The following is a 19,264-nucleotide window of genomic DNA, read 5'->3' on the forward strand; positions in this document are numbered from 1 at the left end:
GTAAATTCATAGATTTTCTCGTTTCATATTAATTACGAAAATAAATAGCCCACATGCATTTTACTAGTTTTCCAATTTGTGCTATATTTTCAAGTTCTGTCTTGTGACGTGCCTAACGGGGCGTGGCAAAATAACCGTTCCTTAATTCATATCGATTCATTTCTCTCAAATGTTAATTCGTATTTTGTTTTGTTCCTTTTATCACTCAGTATGAGATTTTAAGGTGGTAAGGAGATTGGAATGTCGTGGGATAACGGATTATTCAGACCTGGATTTCCCAAGACAGAGTCCTTTGAAAACCCATACAACACCCAACGGCTAGTGGGAGACTTTACCCCATTTTACATCACTATCGCAATCTGCACAGTGTTCTTTGCAATTATCTTGATCTTGAACATTATCTGCTGCTGTTCGGAACGCTACAAGAGCTACTGGCAGGATCCACACACAGGCAATCGTTGGATTCTCTCTCTTTGGGTCACATCACCAAAATACCAACCACCTCTAACAGTTTAACTGGTAAGCTACTTAACAGAAATATATATTTAAAAAATAAAGTAAACTAAAATTACTTTTTCCTTTAGAGAGCTGTACCTCAAAATGTTTCACGTGTATTGGCCTACATTGGCAGTTGTTGCCCTGTTTGTTGTTTGTGTAATTGTGTTGATTTTACGTTTCTCCGACAAGTGGTGCGGCGCTAGACACAGCACTTTGCCTGCTGTTGGGGCGTACGAATCCACCGAAGACATGGAAATGGTAGCTTACGACCATAGCGTCCACACTGAAAAGGAATTTGCCGTATAATTTTAGATTCTGTTTGTTAGAAAGAGATGTAGCTACATTCCGCACCTACTGAATCCGTCCACCATGCCTTCACAATTATCTGACATTCGAAGGATTATCTTTTTTACATTTTTAAATTTACCTGTAACATTGACGAATCTCAAATAAAACACATTCTGGAGATTATTTCTATGGGTTTCATCGAATAGTATCAACTTGCTTTATTTCTCAACAATCTTTGGTCCAGGACAAAATTTACAAAATAACTTTCTTTTAAAAACTGTACACTTAGATGTCGCAAACTTCACCACCGATGCAAAACATCTGCATGAACGGAGCAGCCTCGCAGGTCAACAAAGAGTAAAGTGAAGATCTTCTACGTTTTCCTGTCCATGATTTAGAAGCAGCTGATGATGCTGAGCATGTGGGAGGAGATTTGATCCAGAGAAATGACTGCCAGTGAGGTTTTTTACAAGTTTCAATCGAAGAGGAAGACACTATCGATAATTTATCATCACTAGATTCGGGTGAGTTTCTTTTAGACGACCGTTTTGGAAACCAAGCCTTTTGCCAAATATCTCGCTCAGTTGGTCCATGGCAGCAATCCAACGCTCCAACGTCCATAGGGTGGGCTTCAGTGTTGAAAATGTAAGCTCCGGTGTCTAGCATGCACGATCTGGAAGCCACTCGATGAGGTTTGCCCGAGATCCCTTGGCCATGGATAAAGTTCTCCGTGTCAAACAGCAGGTACAAGTATCTATTTGAAAAAGGAATTCTTAAATGCATTTTAAATGTTTTCACATCTCATGACATACTTTGTTGTCTCTGCAAGAAAGAAGGATTCCATGCGATCTTCTAATCGATGATCTCGAGTGTCTTTCACAGTTGCGTAGCCACACGGCGTCCTGGTGCTGTGTTGGATCGCTCGAAGAACATCTTCTCCCATCGCCAACAAGTTTTTATCCCTGGTTCCTTGGTAGAGGAACATGAGGGACTCGATCAATTCCGGTCTGAGGGGATAACCTTCCCTGTTGGGTCGGACTTCACGTTGTTGGACGTCGTACATCTCCGGAACGAAGCCAATGTGCTTCAGGACTTGATGATAGTTGAGGATAGACTTCATTGCATCGGAATTTTTCCCTATTGTGCTGAGAACCCCGGGCCAATAGGCTTCCAGATTCTGGAAAACTGGCAATGAAACTGTACCTTTTGTCATTGTGACCCAAAAATACCAGTCATCCTTGCGCATGTAACGTTCAATGCCGACGAGGTGATGCCAAAACATTTCCATTAGCTCTGGTCGACCTAAAAGTGCTGAACCTTTGACGAGGTATTCGTAGTACGAGTCTATAGCAGCTCCAATTCCAGAATCAGTGGCTACCCATTGGCCAGTTTCGACGTTGATATGGTTACCAAGTAAACCTAAGCTGGAACGATGATCCCACAAGGATTTCAAAGCTCTCATAGCTACCGCTTCGTATTCAGGATTCTGCGTCAACCTCGATAACACTCCGAATTCGACTATGAAGGTACCAACACCAGCCGTGCACGTTACTGGAGTTTCATCTGGAGGGACTCCATACCTTTAAGAAGCTAAGTTTATGTACATGTAATTTTGTGTCATAACTAATTAAAAATTCACCTTAGATTGACTGTCCCATACGGCCTATATTTAATAAGCAAGAATTATTACTTGTTTTATATTCATGTAAAATTGTATTTTCTGTTACATTCCAGTGGAAGAGTTGAATGCTGGCAAGAGTCTCTTGGCAGCATCTTCTGCCAACCTCAAAAGAGGACCATTACAAGGCCATCCTGGTTCCAGTTCTATCCCAGATTTGTGGCTGAGTAAATGTGCACTAAGAAGTCCTATAAAAGAAGATAATGCAAGATGTTATGGCAGGACAGAAGAGTGAATCTTTTAATTGATTTACCTCCAACAATTCGAATATTTGTTTCAAACACAGATACATTGATGTCAGAATCAAAGCTCTTTTTACTCAGGACATTAACAACACGTCTGAACTCTGTGTGATTGCCTAAGACTGCAAGCGTTGAGAGAGCATCAATCAATGTCAAGGAGTAGCTTCCCCAAGTGTCGACACCTCTGCAGGTTAAGGGCTGTAGCTCGTCAAGCGGATAAGCATAATTCAGGTAACCATTATATGCATGATAAAAAAGCTCTTTCACTTCGGCTCTCAATTCCGACAGGTGTTCTTGTGTGTAAAAATGTTCTGGAATAATGGGTCTTTGTGCACTGACGATATCCGAGTCCCTCCAGACTAGGATGAAACATAATGTAAGCCAGTGTCTCATTTGACTAAACAACCAAAGAAAATTATTGTGGTAAACATGAAATCATTTTTCGGCTTCTGCCATTCAAGTGTTGACAGCTCACTACTGATTCTCTCGCCATCTATTGAGCGGTTTCTGAGAAAGGTTGAGAGCTTCAAAATACGATTGATAGATGGCGAAAGTGAAGAGTTTCAAATTTGGCGCGCTGATCGCCTTACTACTCTCTGCACGCCATTGTTGGTTGGAATGGAAACGGTTCTTGAAACACATACACATTGACCGCGTAGACGCATAAACTTGCAAGCTTTCTATTTAAGATCCCCGCCAGTTTTCATAAAATTGTTTACCCAGTTTTGGAGTCTTTGCGTCTGGTTTTTCTCGTGGTAGTTGATTTTAGCTACAGAGTGACTTGTCAAACCAAGAAAATTGGGATATCTATTACAATTCTGTAGCGAGGTCTCGACGACGCCAAGGTGAGTAGGTGTTGGTTTGTGCACTTGGTGTGCGGTATTCAAGTGTCCAACAAGTGTATACATTGACTGTTTATTATGTGGGAACTTATCTGATTCTGTTGAAACCAGATTTAGGCATGGCTGAAATATCAGTCAAGCTTCCGAAACCAAAGTATGGCCAAATTGTGGTGCTGCAAAAGAATGGTGATGAGCCCAGAGGTAATTGTCACACCTTTGTGCAGCTCATCCTTTCCGTTAACATGTCATTCCCTGCTGTGACATATTTTTAATTATGGTTTTTGTATTTTAGGCCATGGGTTTCCTTTGACCTCTACAACTTGTGTGGTTGGCCGGTGTTTAAAGTCTGATATTCGTATAACTTCTGCTGATGTCAGTGATACACACTGCAAATTTCTGATTGATGAAGTCTCTGGGGAGGCCTCAGTAGAAATTCATGGAAATGAAACCGAAGTCAATGGGACACATTTTGAAGCCGTTAGCTTGATTAAGCTCAACCACAAGGATGTTGTTTTAGTTGGTGGAAGGAAACTACGATTTGAATATCTACCACCCGACTATAAACCTCTATCAAGTAATTTGTCACATCTTGCATTAATGTTTCAAACTAAAATGTGTTTTGTTCTATTAGATAAACCTGTTGCAGAATCAACTGATTCTTTCAGCGCTGAAGTTGTTGATCTAGAAGAGAATGGTGATGTTGTTGACAGCAATGCTGAAAAAGAGGAAGACATTGCGCCTGAAGTGCCCTCTACTCCATCACTAAAGCGAGTTTCCTTTGGACCCTATCTCAGTCCAGAGCAGTTTGACAACACATTGCCACCTGCTACGCCGATCAAGAAAGGTGCAACTCCTCGTCGTTCTACGCGATATTCGGGATTAAAATTTATCCGAGCTCCAATCGATTCGTTAATTGAGGAGGTACTTAACAACACAAAATATTGTATACTTTACGTCCGTATATTCAACACATTTTTGTAATGATTTAGGAGGGCGGTTTAGAAACGCCAGCAGATGAGAATTTGGTGGCGAACGATAAGGAATACGTAGACGAAACGCTAGAAGATGCCGAAGCCTCGGTTTCCAGCGTCACTTCAGTCGATGAAACTTCTATCCTTGACAAAACCAGTCCGTCGTTAGCTGAAGCGACTGAATTTCTTGACATTTCCGCTCGCGCCAACTTGGACATGTCGTCCATTGATGCCATGTCGACCATGTCAGATGTTTCAAACATTGCTGTCGTTCCTTCTGAGTGCTGTTCTTTCCTCGACGAACCTGTCGAAGAAGGCGATTTTGAAGTTGTTGAACAAGAAGACACTTCATTATTTGATGATGATCTTATTGGAGCAGAGATTCCCGTTCCGGAGATAACGACACCTCATCTGACCAACGGCTCTACTTTATTGAGATCATTTACAACCTCGTCATTAGTAGATAATATGGGAGAAGAGGAAGAAGAAGGTATCACTCTCTCGCCGGAAGACATGTCTGAAGGGATAAATGGTCACACTTCAACCGTTGAATCGGCTGCCCAATTAGAAGAGGCTGAAAAAGAATCAGTTCCTGTAGAATCCAATAGTGTTCCGTTATCACCTCAGGCGGATTACACTGACGTTCGTGGAGTTAAACAGCTTCTGCAGACACCGAAACCGGTTCCAACCACCCCAAAAGCTGATTATACCGATTTAGAAGGAGTCGAGCAGCTGCTGAAAACTCCTAAAAATGCAGTCACTTCTCCTCATTCACCCAAAGTCAACAACAGCGATGTTGAGAAAACTCCGAAACCAGTTGCCCTTGAAGTAAATGATGATCTGCCCAAGGATGTCGTTCCAGCACTCGAACCAGTGGCCAAAGTCGAAGCTGTTTGTAGTGTTAGTGTCGAAAAACTGATTGAAACTCCCGAGTCATCTCCTCAGATGAAGAGTCCCGAGATTGCCAATAGTCCTCCAGCCGACAGTAAAGTACTCGAAAATGTGGGAGAGCTTTCTAAAACCCTCGGTGCTGAAGCACCTGAAACATCTAAAGTCGACGAATCCGTCCTGGAAGATGTCGATGGGTTGCATCAAACGCCAAAGACTTCGTCTGACGATTCTAAATTGAACTGCACCGACCTGGAAGGAGTTGCCCGTCTTCTCGAGACGCCTAAAACGACACGATCCGTTGTCGTTGCTGCCGCTGGCGTTGGAAAAACACCTGAAGCTGACTACACTGACGTCCGTGGCATTAAGAAGCTGCTTCAGACGCCTAAACCTCCACCAAACACGCCCAAAGCAGACTATAGAGATGTCAGAGGTGTCAAGCGACTTTTGGCTACTCCTAAAGCAACGCCCGGTACTCCTAAAGCTGACTATACTGATGTCGAAGGCGTCGATCTCCTAATGAAGACACCCAAAGCAAAAGATCATGTGAAGGAAAGTGATGAGAAAGAGGTGCCTGAGAAAATATTGGAAGAGTCTACACCCGAAACCCCGATTGACATTGCCAATTCAACCGAAGACATTGTCGATCCCAAGGTTGACGAAGGCCAGCCCCTGACTAGGGAAAAGGAAGAAATCCCGCTCGAGGAGGATGAAGTTGAAACGAAGGTTACCGAGCCACGACGAGGCCAGCGAGTGTCGCGTAAACCTAAAACGCCCAATGTACCATCGCAGCAAACAGCTTCGCCATCCGAACCAGAAGAACAAAAGGACGAAACATCTGTGGAAGAAAAAAAGAGCTGCCCTTCAGATGAACTCGCCGAAGTTACTACAGTTGACGATTCAGAAGAATCGGCGAAAATACCAAGTGAAATCGAGCAGCAGGTGGAAGAAGAGGAATGTGTTGCCGCCAGTGCTCCCAAGAGAGGGCGTAGAGCCGCCACTTCTAAAACAAACACACCTAAAGCTGATTACAGAGATGTCAGTGGAGTTAAGCGGCTTCTGAAAACTCCCAAAGCCGACTACTCTGACGTGGACGGTGTTGAACTTTTAATGAAAACACCTAAGGCAAAAGATCCTGTCCCTCAGATTGAAGAGGAAGAAAAGAATCTGGTCGTTGTTGAGGAAGAAGCACCTGCGAAAGTCGTGGTGGAACCCGCATCCGAAGCTGATCAACAATCCTCTAAAACTGCTGAAGAACCTGTCGTTGAGAGTGTTGAACAAGTCGCTGCTACTGCTCCACAGATGGATATGGCCCAGCCTGTCGTAGAAGAAGAACCTGTTGAGAAAGAAACCAATCCTCCCAAACGAGGTCGTAGAGCTGCTGCTGCTAAAGTCGACACACCTAAAGCAGATTACAGAGATGTCAGTGGAGTTAAACGGCTTCTGAGAACTCCCAAAGCTGGCCCAGGAACCCCTAAAGCCGACTATTCTGACGTTGAAGGTGTCGATCTTTTAATGAAGACTCCTAAACCCAAAGATCCTGTTCCACAAAGTGAAGAGGAAGAAAAGAATGTGGCCATTGTTGAGGAAGAAGAAGTACCCGAGAAACTCGTCGTGGAATCCACACCTGAAGCCCAAACTTCCGAACCTATTGAGGAATCCGCCAGCGATGTCGTTGAGAGTGTTGAAGTGAACACTCCGGTTGCCTCGCAGATGGAAGAGGAAAAACCGGTCGTAGAAGAAGAAATGAAAGAGGAAGAACCAGAAGCTCCTCTTCCAAAACGAGGTCGTAGAGCTGCTGCTGCCAAGCCAGACACACCCAAAGCGGATTACAGAAATGTGAGTAGAGTTAAACGGCTTTTAAAAACTCCCAAAGCTATGCCCGCAACACCTAAAGCCGACTATTCCGACGTGGAAGGTGTCGATCTTTTGATGAAGACTCCTAACTCAAAGGATCCTGTTCCTCACATTGAAGAAGAAGAAAAGAATCTGGTCGTTATTGAAGAAGAAGAGGAAGTACCCGAGAAACTCGTCGTGGAATCCACACCCAAAGCTCAGACTTCTGAACCAATTGAAGAACCCGCCAGTGATGTCGTTGATGTTGCCTCGCAGATGGAAGAGGAAAAGCCGGTCGTAGAAGAAGAAATGAAAGAGGAAGAACCAGAAGCTCCCCTTCCAAAACGTGGTCGTAGAGCTGCTGATGCTAAAGTCGACACACCCAAAGCAGATTACAGAAATGTCAGTGGAGTTAAACGGCTTCTGAGAACTCCCAAAGCCGGCCCAGGAACCCCTAAAGCCGACTATTCTGACGCGGAAGGTGTCGATCTTTTAATGAAGACTCCTAAACCCAAAGATCCTGTTCCACAAAGTGAAGAGGAAAAAAAGAATGTGGTCATTGTTGAAGAAGAAGAAGAAGCAGTTCCCGAGAAACTCGTCGTGGAATCCAACCCCGAAGCTCAGACTTCTGAACCAATTGAAGAACCCGTCAGTGATGTCGTTGATGTTGCCTCGCAGATGGAAGAGGAAAAGCCGATCGTAGAAGAAGAAATGAAAGAGGAAGAACCAGAAGCCCCCCTTCCAAAACGTGGTCGTAGAGCTGCTTCCGCTAAGACAAGCACACCGAAATTTGACTATAGGGACGTCAAAGCAATCGAGAAGCTTCTGAAAACTTCTGCTGCTGCTCGCGACACTCCTAAAGTCGATTGCACCGACGTCAAAGTCGTTGAACAACTCACGAAGACCCCCCAATCCAAGGATGTGGAATCGGAAAGTGAAGTTGCGGAAGAGTCATCCAAGAATCCTGTCGAGAAATCAACAACTGAGGCTGCTCCAGTAGACAAGACCGAAACAACTGATGAGCTGGCCAACAAAGAGGAACAAACTAAAGAGTCTGAAGCCGAAAAGGATGTCATTCCTGCTAGACGAAGCCGCAGAGCGGTTCCTACTCCAAAAACCAACACTCCAAAACCGGCTAGTCGGTCGAAACGGAAGCCACCCCAGTCGGAACCGGAGATCCAGCCTGAAGTGAATGACACAGTTGAAGTTCCGCTCTTACCTGCCACCGAGAAGGAGGAGCCAGTCGTCGTAGAAGAAGCATCGAGTGAAGAGACTTCTCAGAAAGCGGAAGAAGAACAAGTTCCAGTCAAGAGTGTCATCACACCTAAGCGAGGTCGCCGAGCCGCCGCTGTTCCAGCGTCCAAAGTTGAGACGCCGAAGGCTACTCGATCAACAAGGGTTAAAAAGCAGTCAGAATCGGACAGTGTCCAAGCGGAAGCCGAAACTCGGCCAGTGCGATCCAGGAGAAGAAAAGATGACCTGTTAAATGACGAAAAATTGTCATTGTCACCTGTCGTCCGTCTCTGTCAGATCGAGGTGCCCCAGACACGTGTGAGTACTTCCTCAGACGAAATGGACAAAGAAGAGAACAAAAGAGTTTCATCGTCCAGCAACGATGAAGTGGCGCCAGCTAAACGAGGACGTGGTCGACCAAAACTAATTAAGAAAGCAGTGCCGAAAAAAGGAAAGGCTGCGGAAGCTCCTGTTCCGGACGTTGTGGAACCCGTTGCCTCTGCGGATGAAATGGAACAAGTCGAAGCTAAACCAGCCAAGAAGACGACTCGTCGAGCCACATCCAAACAGACTGTCGAAAAAGTGGAAGGTGCGCCGGAAGAGAAACGACGTCGTGGTGGCAGTAAACCTGCTGCTGGTTTAGATGATGTCGAAATGTTGCACGAAGGCAAAGGTCATGCTGCTGATATCCATGCGAATCACATGCCGGATGACGTATTGCGGGAAACGAACGAGGAATCCACTGCAACAACTTCATCTGGTCGACCCATCCGCAGCAGAAAAGCAACATTGAAAGTCCATTTTGATGTTGCTGGTGCGGCGGCTTCACCGGTCAGATCCACCCGTTCCACCAGGAAAACAACGGCAGCAACAGCGGCTTCACCACCCCCGGATAAGACAGTGTCTGTTCTACTTGACCGCGATCCGGACATTGACACTTTGGCTGCCGTTGGTCCAGCCAACGAAGATGAAGAAAAGGTACCCACCTCCACTGCTACCAAGCGTCCAAGGCAGAAGAAGGTGCCAGCAGCTGCTGCCGTAGTTGCTGAAGAAACGGAGGGCACAGAATCTCCGGCCGCACCTGCTGTGAAGCGGACCCGCGGTGGTAAGAAAGTCTCGACCGATTCTGATGTACCGAAAGTGGAGAGCTCATCTCCACCTCCCGCTGCCCCATCACCTCGTCGTACCCGACGCACCCGAAACATCTAAACGGGAGATAAATCCTAAAACAATTTCCTTTTGTTTCCTTTTTTTTTTTAAAGTCTTTTTTTTTCTGGTACACCTCCCATCATTTTACCAATTATAATTTTGTTTGCATATCGGAATCTATGCTGCTTTTTGGGTTTCATTATGTACCTTATTTTTGGTCCTTTGGCTTCGTGGATATTTATATCATTGCATAAAGGCCCAGTTGATTATAATTCTTCTTTTGAAATGTTTTTCCTAAAATTTCATTTTTAATGACTCCAGAAGAATTTTTTAAGAAAGGGGGGGAGTAGTTCATTCATTATCTGGCATGAAGCATTCAGTGTATTATTGATTTCATAATATACGTGTTATTGTCAATTGGTAATTGATATTGCACTAACGCTGAAAGTCGCAAGAAACGCGTGCTTATCTTTTCCCAAAAATACAATTACATAGAGACATTCAGGCAAAATCGTCATTTATCATTTTGCATTCCGTTCTTTTACCACTAATAATTTGGTTCAAACGTTTTAATTACGATAGTAATTATATTTGGCTTTTAGCTAACTTGGGATCGTAGTCCAATCAAGCGTAGAAGTCTGGAGTCTGGACCACGATCACTCATTCGAAAGTGAGCTTCGTTGTCGATACAATTTTTTAAGTCATCAAGCTAGTTGGTAGGTTTACGTCCGATGGTTCTTCTGGCGACGAGTAGATCCGACAGTGCTGCAGTTAAGTTATTTGCATGAATTTGCGGTAGCAGACGACATCTTTTTAGTAAAGTAAAAGGACTTGTTCTAGTGGAGAGTCCTTGACAATTTGTCACAGTGAAGTTTTTTCAGTCTATTCATTTCATTTATTCATCTGGAAACCCTTAAAGTTGTCAGGGATATGAAAAGTGGTTTTGGTAGGAGAAGTGTCTTCGACAAATAACGCTCAGTGTGTCTTGTAAAAATGTTGCCGAAACATAGCACATCCAGTTTACCAGAAAAATTCGTCGGAAAACCTTCTGACTTCTGATGAGGATTTTAAAGTAAGTTTCACGCTCTAATTAACGATTATTAGTTGGGAAACAGCTCATTTTTCAGAAATGTGAAATCCTAAACTGTTTTATCTTTTTCTTTTTTCTGAAGCTAGACCGATAGCCTTTGATCATTTTCCACTCAGTTTATTTACATTTACTCTTCACAACTTTGAACATCTCACAAGACATTTATCACTGCTACTGTAAGAAAATTTTGGGCGATGGCTGTCCGTTTCTGTTACAGCAACAAAGCTCACTTTTTAGATTTTTAATAATGTGTTTTTTTTTCTACTTCCGGTTTTCTCATTTCAGTCAGTAGTTCAGTAAATATTCATTCGACGCACAAAATAACCTCATATTCGTGATCCTTGTCGAATTTGTGGTAAAGTTCATGTTTTTATTTGTACGTATGAGTACTTCCGGTTTTGAGAATTATCCTGAACAATAGTTCAGGAAAATTCTCGATTTTGGCCAAAAATTGGATTTCGTTTAAATTACACTTAATTGACCCCAAATTTCATGGAGATCACGAATCTTTTGTTTATTTTTACGGCAGCTCAATGGTTAAGGCGCTATCGCTTACTTCCGGTACACTTCCGGAAAATTTGCATAAAACTAGCAAGTGAGCTTTGTTCCCTGTAACGCACTCATGATTTCAAGCTAGGTTTAATCAAATAAAAGTGCGCTGTTCTACCTCAAGTTTTGTCACAAAACTAATTACGTTCTTGGGACTTTTCCGAGTTTCAGAGGTGCCCAATAGATGGCGAGTGTCCTCGTTTTTCATGTAATGGCGGATTGTTGTGTTGTCGATGTTGTTGTCAAAAGTTCCTATTTTTCCACGAAATTACCGATTAATTCATAAGTAAATTCAAGTTTATTTCTGTGCAATTTGTTTGATGTATTATTCCGTATGTGTATTGGATCACATTTAATATTTCTCATTATAACCTGTAGGATGTAACGCGAAAGGAAGCATCAGCCTTCGATCAACCCTTTCATAATCGACGTTCTGCTGAATGCATCATACAGTTAATACAGGTAAAAACCAATGATAGCATTTTTTATAATACCTCTTCTCATATTTCGTTAATATTCAATTATTCATCACAACTATCTGGAGTTTTATTGATCTTGGTAGGTCACTAATCCCAGCGTGGACATGTATTGTTTTTTTCCGAACATGTTTTTCTACAAATGTTGCATTGACAGACAAGTATTATTCATCTTTCATAAATTAAAAACTTTATTTGATGTCATAAATTGTATTTTCTGTCACAGGGAAAGCTATGGAAAACATTATGTAGGACATGAGTAATCTTAGAAGTCACGTGAAAAGATGCAGGGCAGGGCACTTACCAACATAAGTTCAACACTGCTGCGGCTGCCTACAGTCACAGGCAGGAATATTGCTGTCTTTCTTCAGACAATTGTAAGTTATATTTTTGTGTCATAACCCCTTTAGTTTCTTTCAATATTATAGATTTTATGTTGAGAAGTTGACAAAATTCTAAAATAATTAACTAAATAATTTCAATTTTCTGTCATAGGGAAAACTATTGGAGTAATTTAGTCTTCATCCACACTTGACTCATTTTGTCTTCTGGGTAGCTTAGGAAACCTGATTAGTGTTATCAAGGTAACTTCATTTGTCATGTCAGTGAATGTAAATGTTATTAATTTTGTTTTCTCCTTGATTTAGCCATTCTGATAATGACCGAAAGGATGCGGCCCATAGACTGTGAACATCAGACGGGATCAGACTTCAGCATCTCTACGAGCCACGACATAAACGTGCAGTGACATCCTACAAGTTCTACGCGGATCATCTATTGTTATTGTTGGTATGAGTGTTTTGTTAGTTAACCCGTTGGCTGCCACGCCTTTGTTTCCCCCATGTTAGCTCCTTAGCACGGGCCGCACTGTTTGGTATCTTGGTCTTATGTGCCTTGGGATCGAACAGCTGCACCTGCCCAAGATTCGCCGAAAGGCCCTGTTAGGCAATGCACCATAGGGACTTCCCCCCTTGTCGATACGGTGATGGATTCTAGAGGCTGTGCATTCCATCTTCTCCTGTCACCGTGTCAGCCCGGACTTGTCAGCAATGGCAAGTCCCACCTTGGTCATGGATCCTTCAGACGTGGCGCGTAGAGTAATAGAAAACAACCTTCGGGTTGTATGGCGTGGCAGCCAACGGGTTAACTTAAGTGTATGTATGTATGTATAATGTGTGTGATTGTAAAATGCGGTGGAATTGTGGGTGGAGGTGGGACAATAAAGCAATTCCAAATTATCTTGTTATTCAACTTGTACTTGTATTTCCAATTGGTATTACAATAAATATTTCACACTTAGCTGAAATTTCAGTTACTTATATTTAGCGTAATTGTTGAGATGGTCCACAGGTTTAGAAGTCTTGATTTATAAAATGATTGATGTTCTTATTTACCATATTGAAACCAGTTTCACTCAGTACTTGGTTTCAAAAATATATCTTACACCAGTTAACACAAATCAAAACAGTCTACACCATTAAATTTAACTGGTACAAACTTGAATTCAAGAAAAAATTTAGTCAAGAAAAACCATCTGTCACACATTGCAACAGTACTAAAAACAGGTAAATACAGATCTTCCTCCAAATCCACTCCATCTAGAAACAAAAAAAACTGTTAATGGTGTACTCAAATTTCTAGTAGTCTTCAATCATAACAGAAAAAAAAACAGTTGATCTAAAAACAAAACAGCACAGCTCAACAAATTTTACGAGGATGTTTACAACAAATCATAGACAGATAATAACAAATTCCTATCGTTAACCACTGTTGGTGCACATCCAAGCTTCAAGTCTCTTCAAGTTTCTGATACAACATCAGTAGTGTTTAAGAAAATCAAAGGAAAGATGCAAGTATATCACATTCATCTCGATAGTGAAGTTATTTTTGAAGGTCCTTAAAAACAGTCCCTAAATAGTTTGTTCATGGAAATTTGCTATTAAAATACAGCAATCACATTGCGACAAATAGTAATTTGACTAATTCTTTGGGTTTAAGCCTAGGCCAGAAGGGAACAAATTTGCGCCATCGTCAGTTATTACCTCGTGGAAAAAAAAACGAAAAATCCTAAAATATGTTGAGAACGGCGACAGGCAACACGTCAATCACAATTTGTAACGTCGACGCCATTTTGAAAGGCTCTACGGAGGGGAAGGGGCACCGTTGCGACATCATAAAAATTGCGACCAAAGGGCGAAAGGCGAATGCAAAATCGGTAAAATAACACAATTTTAGCAGGTTATAAATGAAAATTTGGTCGAGGATATTCTACGAAAAAGAGCCATTTGAGATTGAAACTGGATCTGTTCTTCGGAAATATCAAACATCGCTCTTATCTTACAATAAATAGCCGTTTTTTCTAAAGTATTAACGGAATTACGACTTACTCGGTTAGATAAATCTATTGCATCCCAGACTAGCACGAAATCGTCTTCATCCGCACATCAGTTTACTATTCAACGCATTCTCCTTTTCAGTAGACGAGCAGCGTGGAAAAAATTGTTGCCTGGCAACGGGAAAGAGGAGCACTGGAGCACTGTTCGCCGGATCGGTATTTGCCAGCGGTTTCTTAGTTTTTTTCTAATGGAAATTTTCAAATAATCCATCTTCCATGATTTTAGCGGGAAAATAAACTGGTGACACATTCCAGTTACCACAATGGTCGAGAGCCAGAGACGATAAAGAGTTCTCGATGGTTGTTATCGCCTCAGCAATCCGGCGCTCCTGGCTGTTGAGAGCGGTTTCCGCCGCCGTCACCCATTTTATTTAGCTGCACACTAACCACCAGAGACAAATACTCGTGCCACAATAGTCTGTTAGATTAATTATCAGGTCAAAAACTGCTGCATTCCTAATGAAGCGATGAATGTTTCGTTCGTTTACCTCAATCGCTGCTCTACGTCCCAGGGTGAACGAATGGGACTTGACTGTTGCCAACGGTTCAATGCCGTTGTGGTAGACTCGGCCATCACATCTGAGAGATAAGTCCAATAAGTAAAATTAATGAAAAATGAACAATGTCCAACAGAGACGAATGTTACCAGTGTCTGTATCGAAATTGTCTTGATCTTCTAGAAGACGAAACGGGCAATAACATTGCGAAATTAAAATGTTGAGTGGGCTTGAGGCTACCAATTACTATCCATTCACCTGACACCAATTTGATGATGTTCACGTTCAGTGAATTTGATTTCTACTATTGCCTCTGCAGAGGCAACTTTTGTCTTACTTATTCAGTTACCAGAATTGTGTGGAGTCGAATCAACCTCCTCGGGCTCCATTTTGCTTGGCAGGATTGATCTGACTTCCAGGGGAGTCAAACTCAATTAGAGGAACTTAATTGAGCTGAGAAGAGAAAGATTTCGTAAAATCATTAAATCACAATTTAAGTTGATTCAAGGGAACAACTTACTAAAATGTCTTCTGGTGCTTTGTTTCTCCTCCTGTTCTATGGTTTAGAAATAAAATGGGAAAAGCAATTCAGATAGAATGAATGTGATGGCTGTTTTAACAAGTGGTTCATTTCCCTTTATAAACGCCAATGCTCTAAAAATTAAGGTCCATTCTGAGTTTCTGACACCCACTCGAACAGCTATAGATCCTGGCGCATTGCACATATGATCGCAAACTAGAATATTACCATTTAGCTGTCACAGTCTCACTTATGTTCCATCTTGCTCACAAATCGGGTGAAATGACACATGACAGACACTTGATGACGTTGTTGCTTCGGCTTCTTAGTCCTTATTCGCTTGTTGAAAGAGCAGACGAAATTTCAATGTTTACCAATTATTAATCGATTATCAAATCGATGGAGAACTAAATATCGATACAATGTTGTTACTAGTCAAATTAGACAATTCGTTAGGAATGGAGATTGGGGGAATCAGGTATATTTAGAGCTCATATTTAGAGCTATATTTAGAGCCCGGAAAAATAAAATTTAAATTGATATAAATTAAAAATGAAATAAAATTATTTTAAAATCAGAAAAGGAACAGAAAAAGTTTAAATATGACCACTAAATAGCAAGGAGAGGGAGCACATCCGCCGCTGTGTGTGTGTACTACTTGTTAATACCAAGAGTACTACAATTGATATAACAATTTTAACAATGGAGTCAGGTGGACACTGGGGACGCCACTCCCACAGCCGAGAAGGATATACGGATCTGAATCTAAGCACAAATATCTCCCTCACATACACGCATTTCACAAGTTGTTGTCCACATGATACACTGGGCGGTGTATGACAAGGACAACATTGTTGGATTCCAGCGGAAGCAATGCGCATTATAATCACTGAGATGATATTCGACTAGCACCGTATAGAGCCAGCATCTAACTTATATGCAACACATTCCCAATTCAACACGACGGAAACAAGGCAATTAACCCAATGACTGCGCAAATAAGGGCACTTTGCACTGTCAGAACAGCACCACTTTCCCATCATTCCACATTTCATTTGCCTTTTGTGCTGACTGAGGAATATTGGACCGATCCCAATATCGACGAAAATGTCCCCCAGCCAACCCTCCCGAGTTCCCTCTCCAGCAGCAAGTGACGGGGTCCATGTGACGCCACAGCGGCGCCAACGGGTGTATAACCAACCAACAAAGCTCACCAGGGGGTTCGAACCCTGGTCTCCAGGTGCACCACTGCACCTATTCCTAAATGACGCCTTTTCCAACACACCCACTCGTCCCCTTCTACTAATGTAAAAAGAAAAGGTTTTAAAAATTTCAGCGGATCATCACCAGACATGAAACCCGCGTGTATCGATGGTTAATCGGTACTGTTGTAAACTTGTCATGAGCCGTGTAAAAAAATGCGATGAATTTGTCAATTTCAAAAAGATGCTCACACAAAGCTTAAACTGTTCTGGCAAAATAGTCGATGGCCGACGATCCGGATCCCGTTCCTGGCAGCGTGTGCATCTTCATTTTTCTTCAAATTCTTCTTCCCCCCTTTTTAGGCAACGAGTGATGGAACCACAAAACCTTGACGGGGCGATTCGCAGAAACCAACTGGAATGAGATAAGAAATCAAATGCACACTTTGACGAGGAAATTAAACAAATGTTCGACAGCTACAGTTTAACGTACCTGGCGTTTCCTGCAAGAAATCAGTCGGACTTGTGTCTAAGTCCTCGGACTGCAAGTACAATATCTGAGCTGTTCCGAGGTTGCTGGAAATGCAACACAAAATTCATCAAGTGGTTAATGAATAAGAGCTACTGATACAATAACCATATTTGTTGATTGTTGGCAATTTTTTATGGGAATTTGGCGGAGATCAACAGCTTTGCACTTCACAAATGATCTCTGTTCAGAAAATACATTAATCAAAACAATGAAAATCAGAATTAAATAAAATTACATTACCTCAGCAAATTTAGCCTTCAGTTTCACTATACTTGGTTGTTCTTGCCTTTGCAAAGAAGACTGGTTTTCCTTCATAAGCAAAGCACTGGATTCCTGCTTGTTCATAACTTAAAATTTCTGCACCTGTAGTGATAAAACAATACTGTTAGCTAGTTAAAAATATATAATCTTGAAACACTCGTCAATACATTTCTTATTCTCAGCTGTCGTGGTGTTTGACTCACCAAACAGCAAACACTGGTCCAGAAGTAGTTTGGCAGAGTAGAAGTATGATTTGAAGGTAATCTTGAAATATTTAAAATTATTTCTAACACTGTATTGACAAAATTTAAGTTAGATCTAATACTCATTATAAATTTCTCCGAATATGGTGTACAGTGACACCTGATTCCATAAATTTCAGAGCCAAGTCTTCAATTTGATTCATGGTTTCAAACGGAAAAGCAGCACTCTTCATTTAAATAGATAGAAAATATGAGAAAATGCCATTCAATAAATCAATAGGAAATGGCATGGAACGAAAGGTTTTTCAAGCAAAACTGGAAGGTCATCTTCTGCCTTTGAGCAAAGTAAACCTTTTGCAGTGATTTAAACCAACCTGTAATGCATGATAAATAAAAACACATCAAACAAATTTATCAATTAAGTTAGAAAGGTTTCTTCCTACATAGGTGGCTAAAACCATAGCCTACTTTATTATAGGAAGCCCAAAGGAAGGATATCTCTCGCGTGTTGGAAAAGTGAAGCCTACTTTGCTCACCTTTCCTCCGATTTCCCATCCGCCAAGTGGACCCAGGGGGGCCATCTGGTGATCGAAATAATGACACCTCCGAAATTTCGAATGTTATGGTTTGGGGAGATTACCCTGTAATTTATGAACGCTCCATTAATATGTTGCCGTGAGGGATTTCATGACAATGTTACATGGAACGGTGTACATTATTGTTTAGTCAATGGCCCTTCGTAGCCATTTAACACGTGCTATCCGTGTTTTCAAATATCGCCACTAGACGATAAATTGGCTCCCGTGGGTCCACTTAGGGCGGAGCCAAATAAGAGGAAGGGAACCCAAATTGGCTTCCAAAAAAAGCCCAAACCGTTGGGCTTCCTATAATAAAGTAGGCTATTCTAAAACAGAAGCATGACACAAGAATACAAGTTTTCAAATTCAGTTGCAATATCCACATTTGGTTTTCTTACGTAGACGTGAATTGTTGATTGGAGTACTAATCAAAATTATTTCAATTTTCAAGCCAACTGCTCTGTTGTCATTTCACAAACCATTTCTTCTCTCTAATCATTCACACACTGACATGGCCTACTTAACTCTAGGCCGGAGATCGAGCTATACCCCCTGTAGTGTAGCTTTTACAACCCATCCCCTTCCGTTCAACTTTCCGGGGAGGTGGTGCCTCTAGTGCTCGGTATCGCCAACTACGTAGCTGGTTATCTATCTTTGTCGATCTTTGTCTGAGACACAAATAATGTGACACAAAGTCTCAGACAAAGATAGATAACCAGCTACGTAGTTGGCGATACCGAGCACAGTGGCGTCGATAAAACATTCGAAATGATCAAAAATCGGATCGACCAATGGGAAGGCGCGGAGAGTCGGATCGCCAGCTTGAGACTCGATAAATTCGTTTAATACAATGTTAAACATAATCAATCTCGTGTAAATTGATTGAAATATGTGGGTATAAATGTGTTGACGCCATTCAATCATTGTCGAAACGTTTTCCTCCAACGGGAAAATTTCTACATGGAATGAAATGGTCCGTTTGGCACTTTCTGCTAAATAAAACGGGTCGCTAGTTGATACAAGCAGCACCAATCATCGCAACATGTATTCTGACTTTAACGAGAAATCAACAAAAGTAAGAAAATGGGAAAAGTAAAGAAGCAACTTGCAAAGAACGAGAAGAAGCAACTGTTCGAAATCAAGGACTTGTCAATCAACGATCCATAACTCCTATACAACGACCCATCCAAACTGTCCAGCAACGCTTGCTGGCGGCCCTACGTAAAATTCCATACGTTCCACTCCAGGGTCCGGCAAATATAAAGACACTGAGAATTACCTACACACAAAGGCACATTCTAAACTTGTCGCTTTTGGGTGTACATCGATTCTTGTG

General features: G+C 41.9%; 2 protein-coding genes and 2 long non-coding RNA genes across 5 annotated transcripts; 2 read left to right on the forward strand and 2 right to left on the reverse strand.

The window, feature by feature from the left end:
* Positions 1 to 975: 975 nt before the first annotated feature.
* Positions 976 to 3,188, reverse strand: LOC124338223 (ER degradation-enhancing alpha-mannosidase-like protein 2). The gene is made up of 5 exons (XM_046792309.1): positions 2,718 to 3,188; positions 2,514 to 2,652; positions 2,426 to 2,449; positions 1,599 to 2,366; positions 976 to 1,540 (listed from the first exon to the last, which is right to left on the reverse strand). Exons 1-5 carry the CDS (start codon positions 3,097 to 3,099, stop codon positions 1,072 to 1,074), a joined length of 1,782 nt encoding a protein of 593 aa, XP_046648265.1. The 5' UTR covers positions 3,100 to 3,188; the 3' UTR covers positions 976 to 1,071.
* A 110-nt stretch (positions 3,189 to 3,298) lies between these two features.
* LOC124338191 (proteoglycan 4-like) lies at positions 3,299 to 10,042 on the forward strand. Of its 2 annotated transcripts, XM_046792268.1 has the most exons (6): positions 3,299 to 3,551; positions 3,660 to 3,749; positions 3,841 to 4,122; positions 4,180 to 4,469; positions 4,538 to 6,799; positions 7,616 to 10,042. In XM_046792268.1, the coding sequence occupies exons 2-6, from the start codon at positions 3,668 to 3,670 to the stop codon at positions 9,683 to 9,685; spliced, it is 4,986 nt and encodes a 1,661-aa protein (XP_046648224.1). In that variant the 5' UTR covers positions 3,299 to 3,551; positions 3,660 to 3,667; the 3' UTR covers positions 9,686 to 10,042. The 2 variants fall into 2 exon arrangements, with proteins under 2 accessions (XP_046648224.1, XP_046648223.1); XM_046792267.1 differs by having other exon boundaries at positions 3,300 to 3,551; positions 4,538 to 10,042.
* Positions 10,043 to 11,478: 1,436 nt separating this feature from the next.
* On the forward strand, positions 11,479 to 12,751 carry LOC124338412. The gene is made up of 6 exons (XR_006917805.1): positions 11,479 to 11,550; positions 11,643 to 11,726; positions 11,827 to 11,901; positions 11,967 to 12,117; positions 12,236 to 12,324; positions 12,388 to 12,751. It is a non-coding gene; the product is annotated as an uncharacterized LOC124338412 (long non-coding RNA).
* Positions 12,752 to 12,981: 230 nt separating this feature from the next.
* Positions 12,982 to 17,784, reverse strand: LOC124338373. The gene is made up of 11 exons (XR_006917752.1): positions 17,725 to 17,784; positions 17,473 to 17,577; positions 17,315 to 17,411; positions 17,127 to 17,249; positions 16,848 to 17,066; positions 15,153 to 16,769; positions 14,970 to 15,085; positions 14,782 to 14,890; positions 14,624 to 14,714; positions 14,128 to 14,553; positions 12,982 to 13,338 (listed from the first exon to the last, which is right to left on the reverse strand). It is a non-coding gene; the product is annotated as an uncharacterized LOC124338373 (long non-coding RNA).
* Between the last annotated feature and the right edge of the window lie 1,480 nt (positions 17,785 to 19,264).

The sequence above is a fragment of the Daphnia pulicaria genome, chromosome 4 (assembly GCF_021234035.1).
Source record: "Daphnia pulicaria isolate SC F1-1A chromosome 4, SC_F0-13Bv2, whole genome shotgun sequence".
Classification (NCBI taxonomy): domain Eukaryota; kingdom Metazoa; phylum Arthropoda; class Branchiopoda; order Diplostraca; family Daphniidae; genus Daphnia; species Daphnia pulicaria.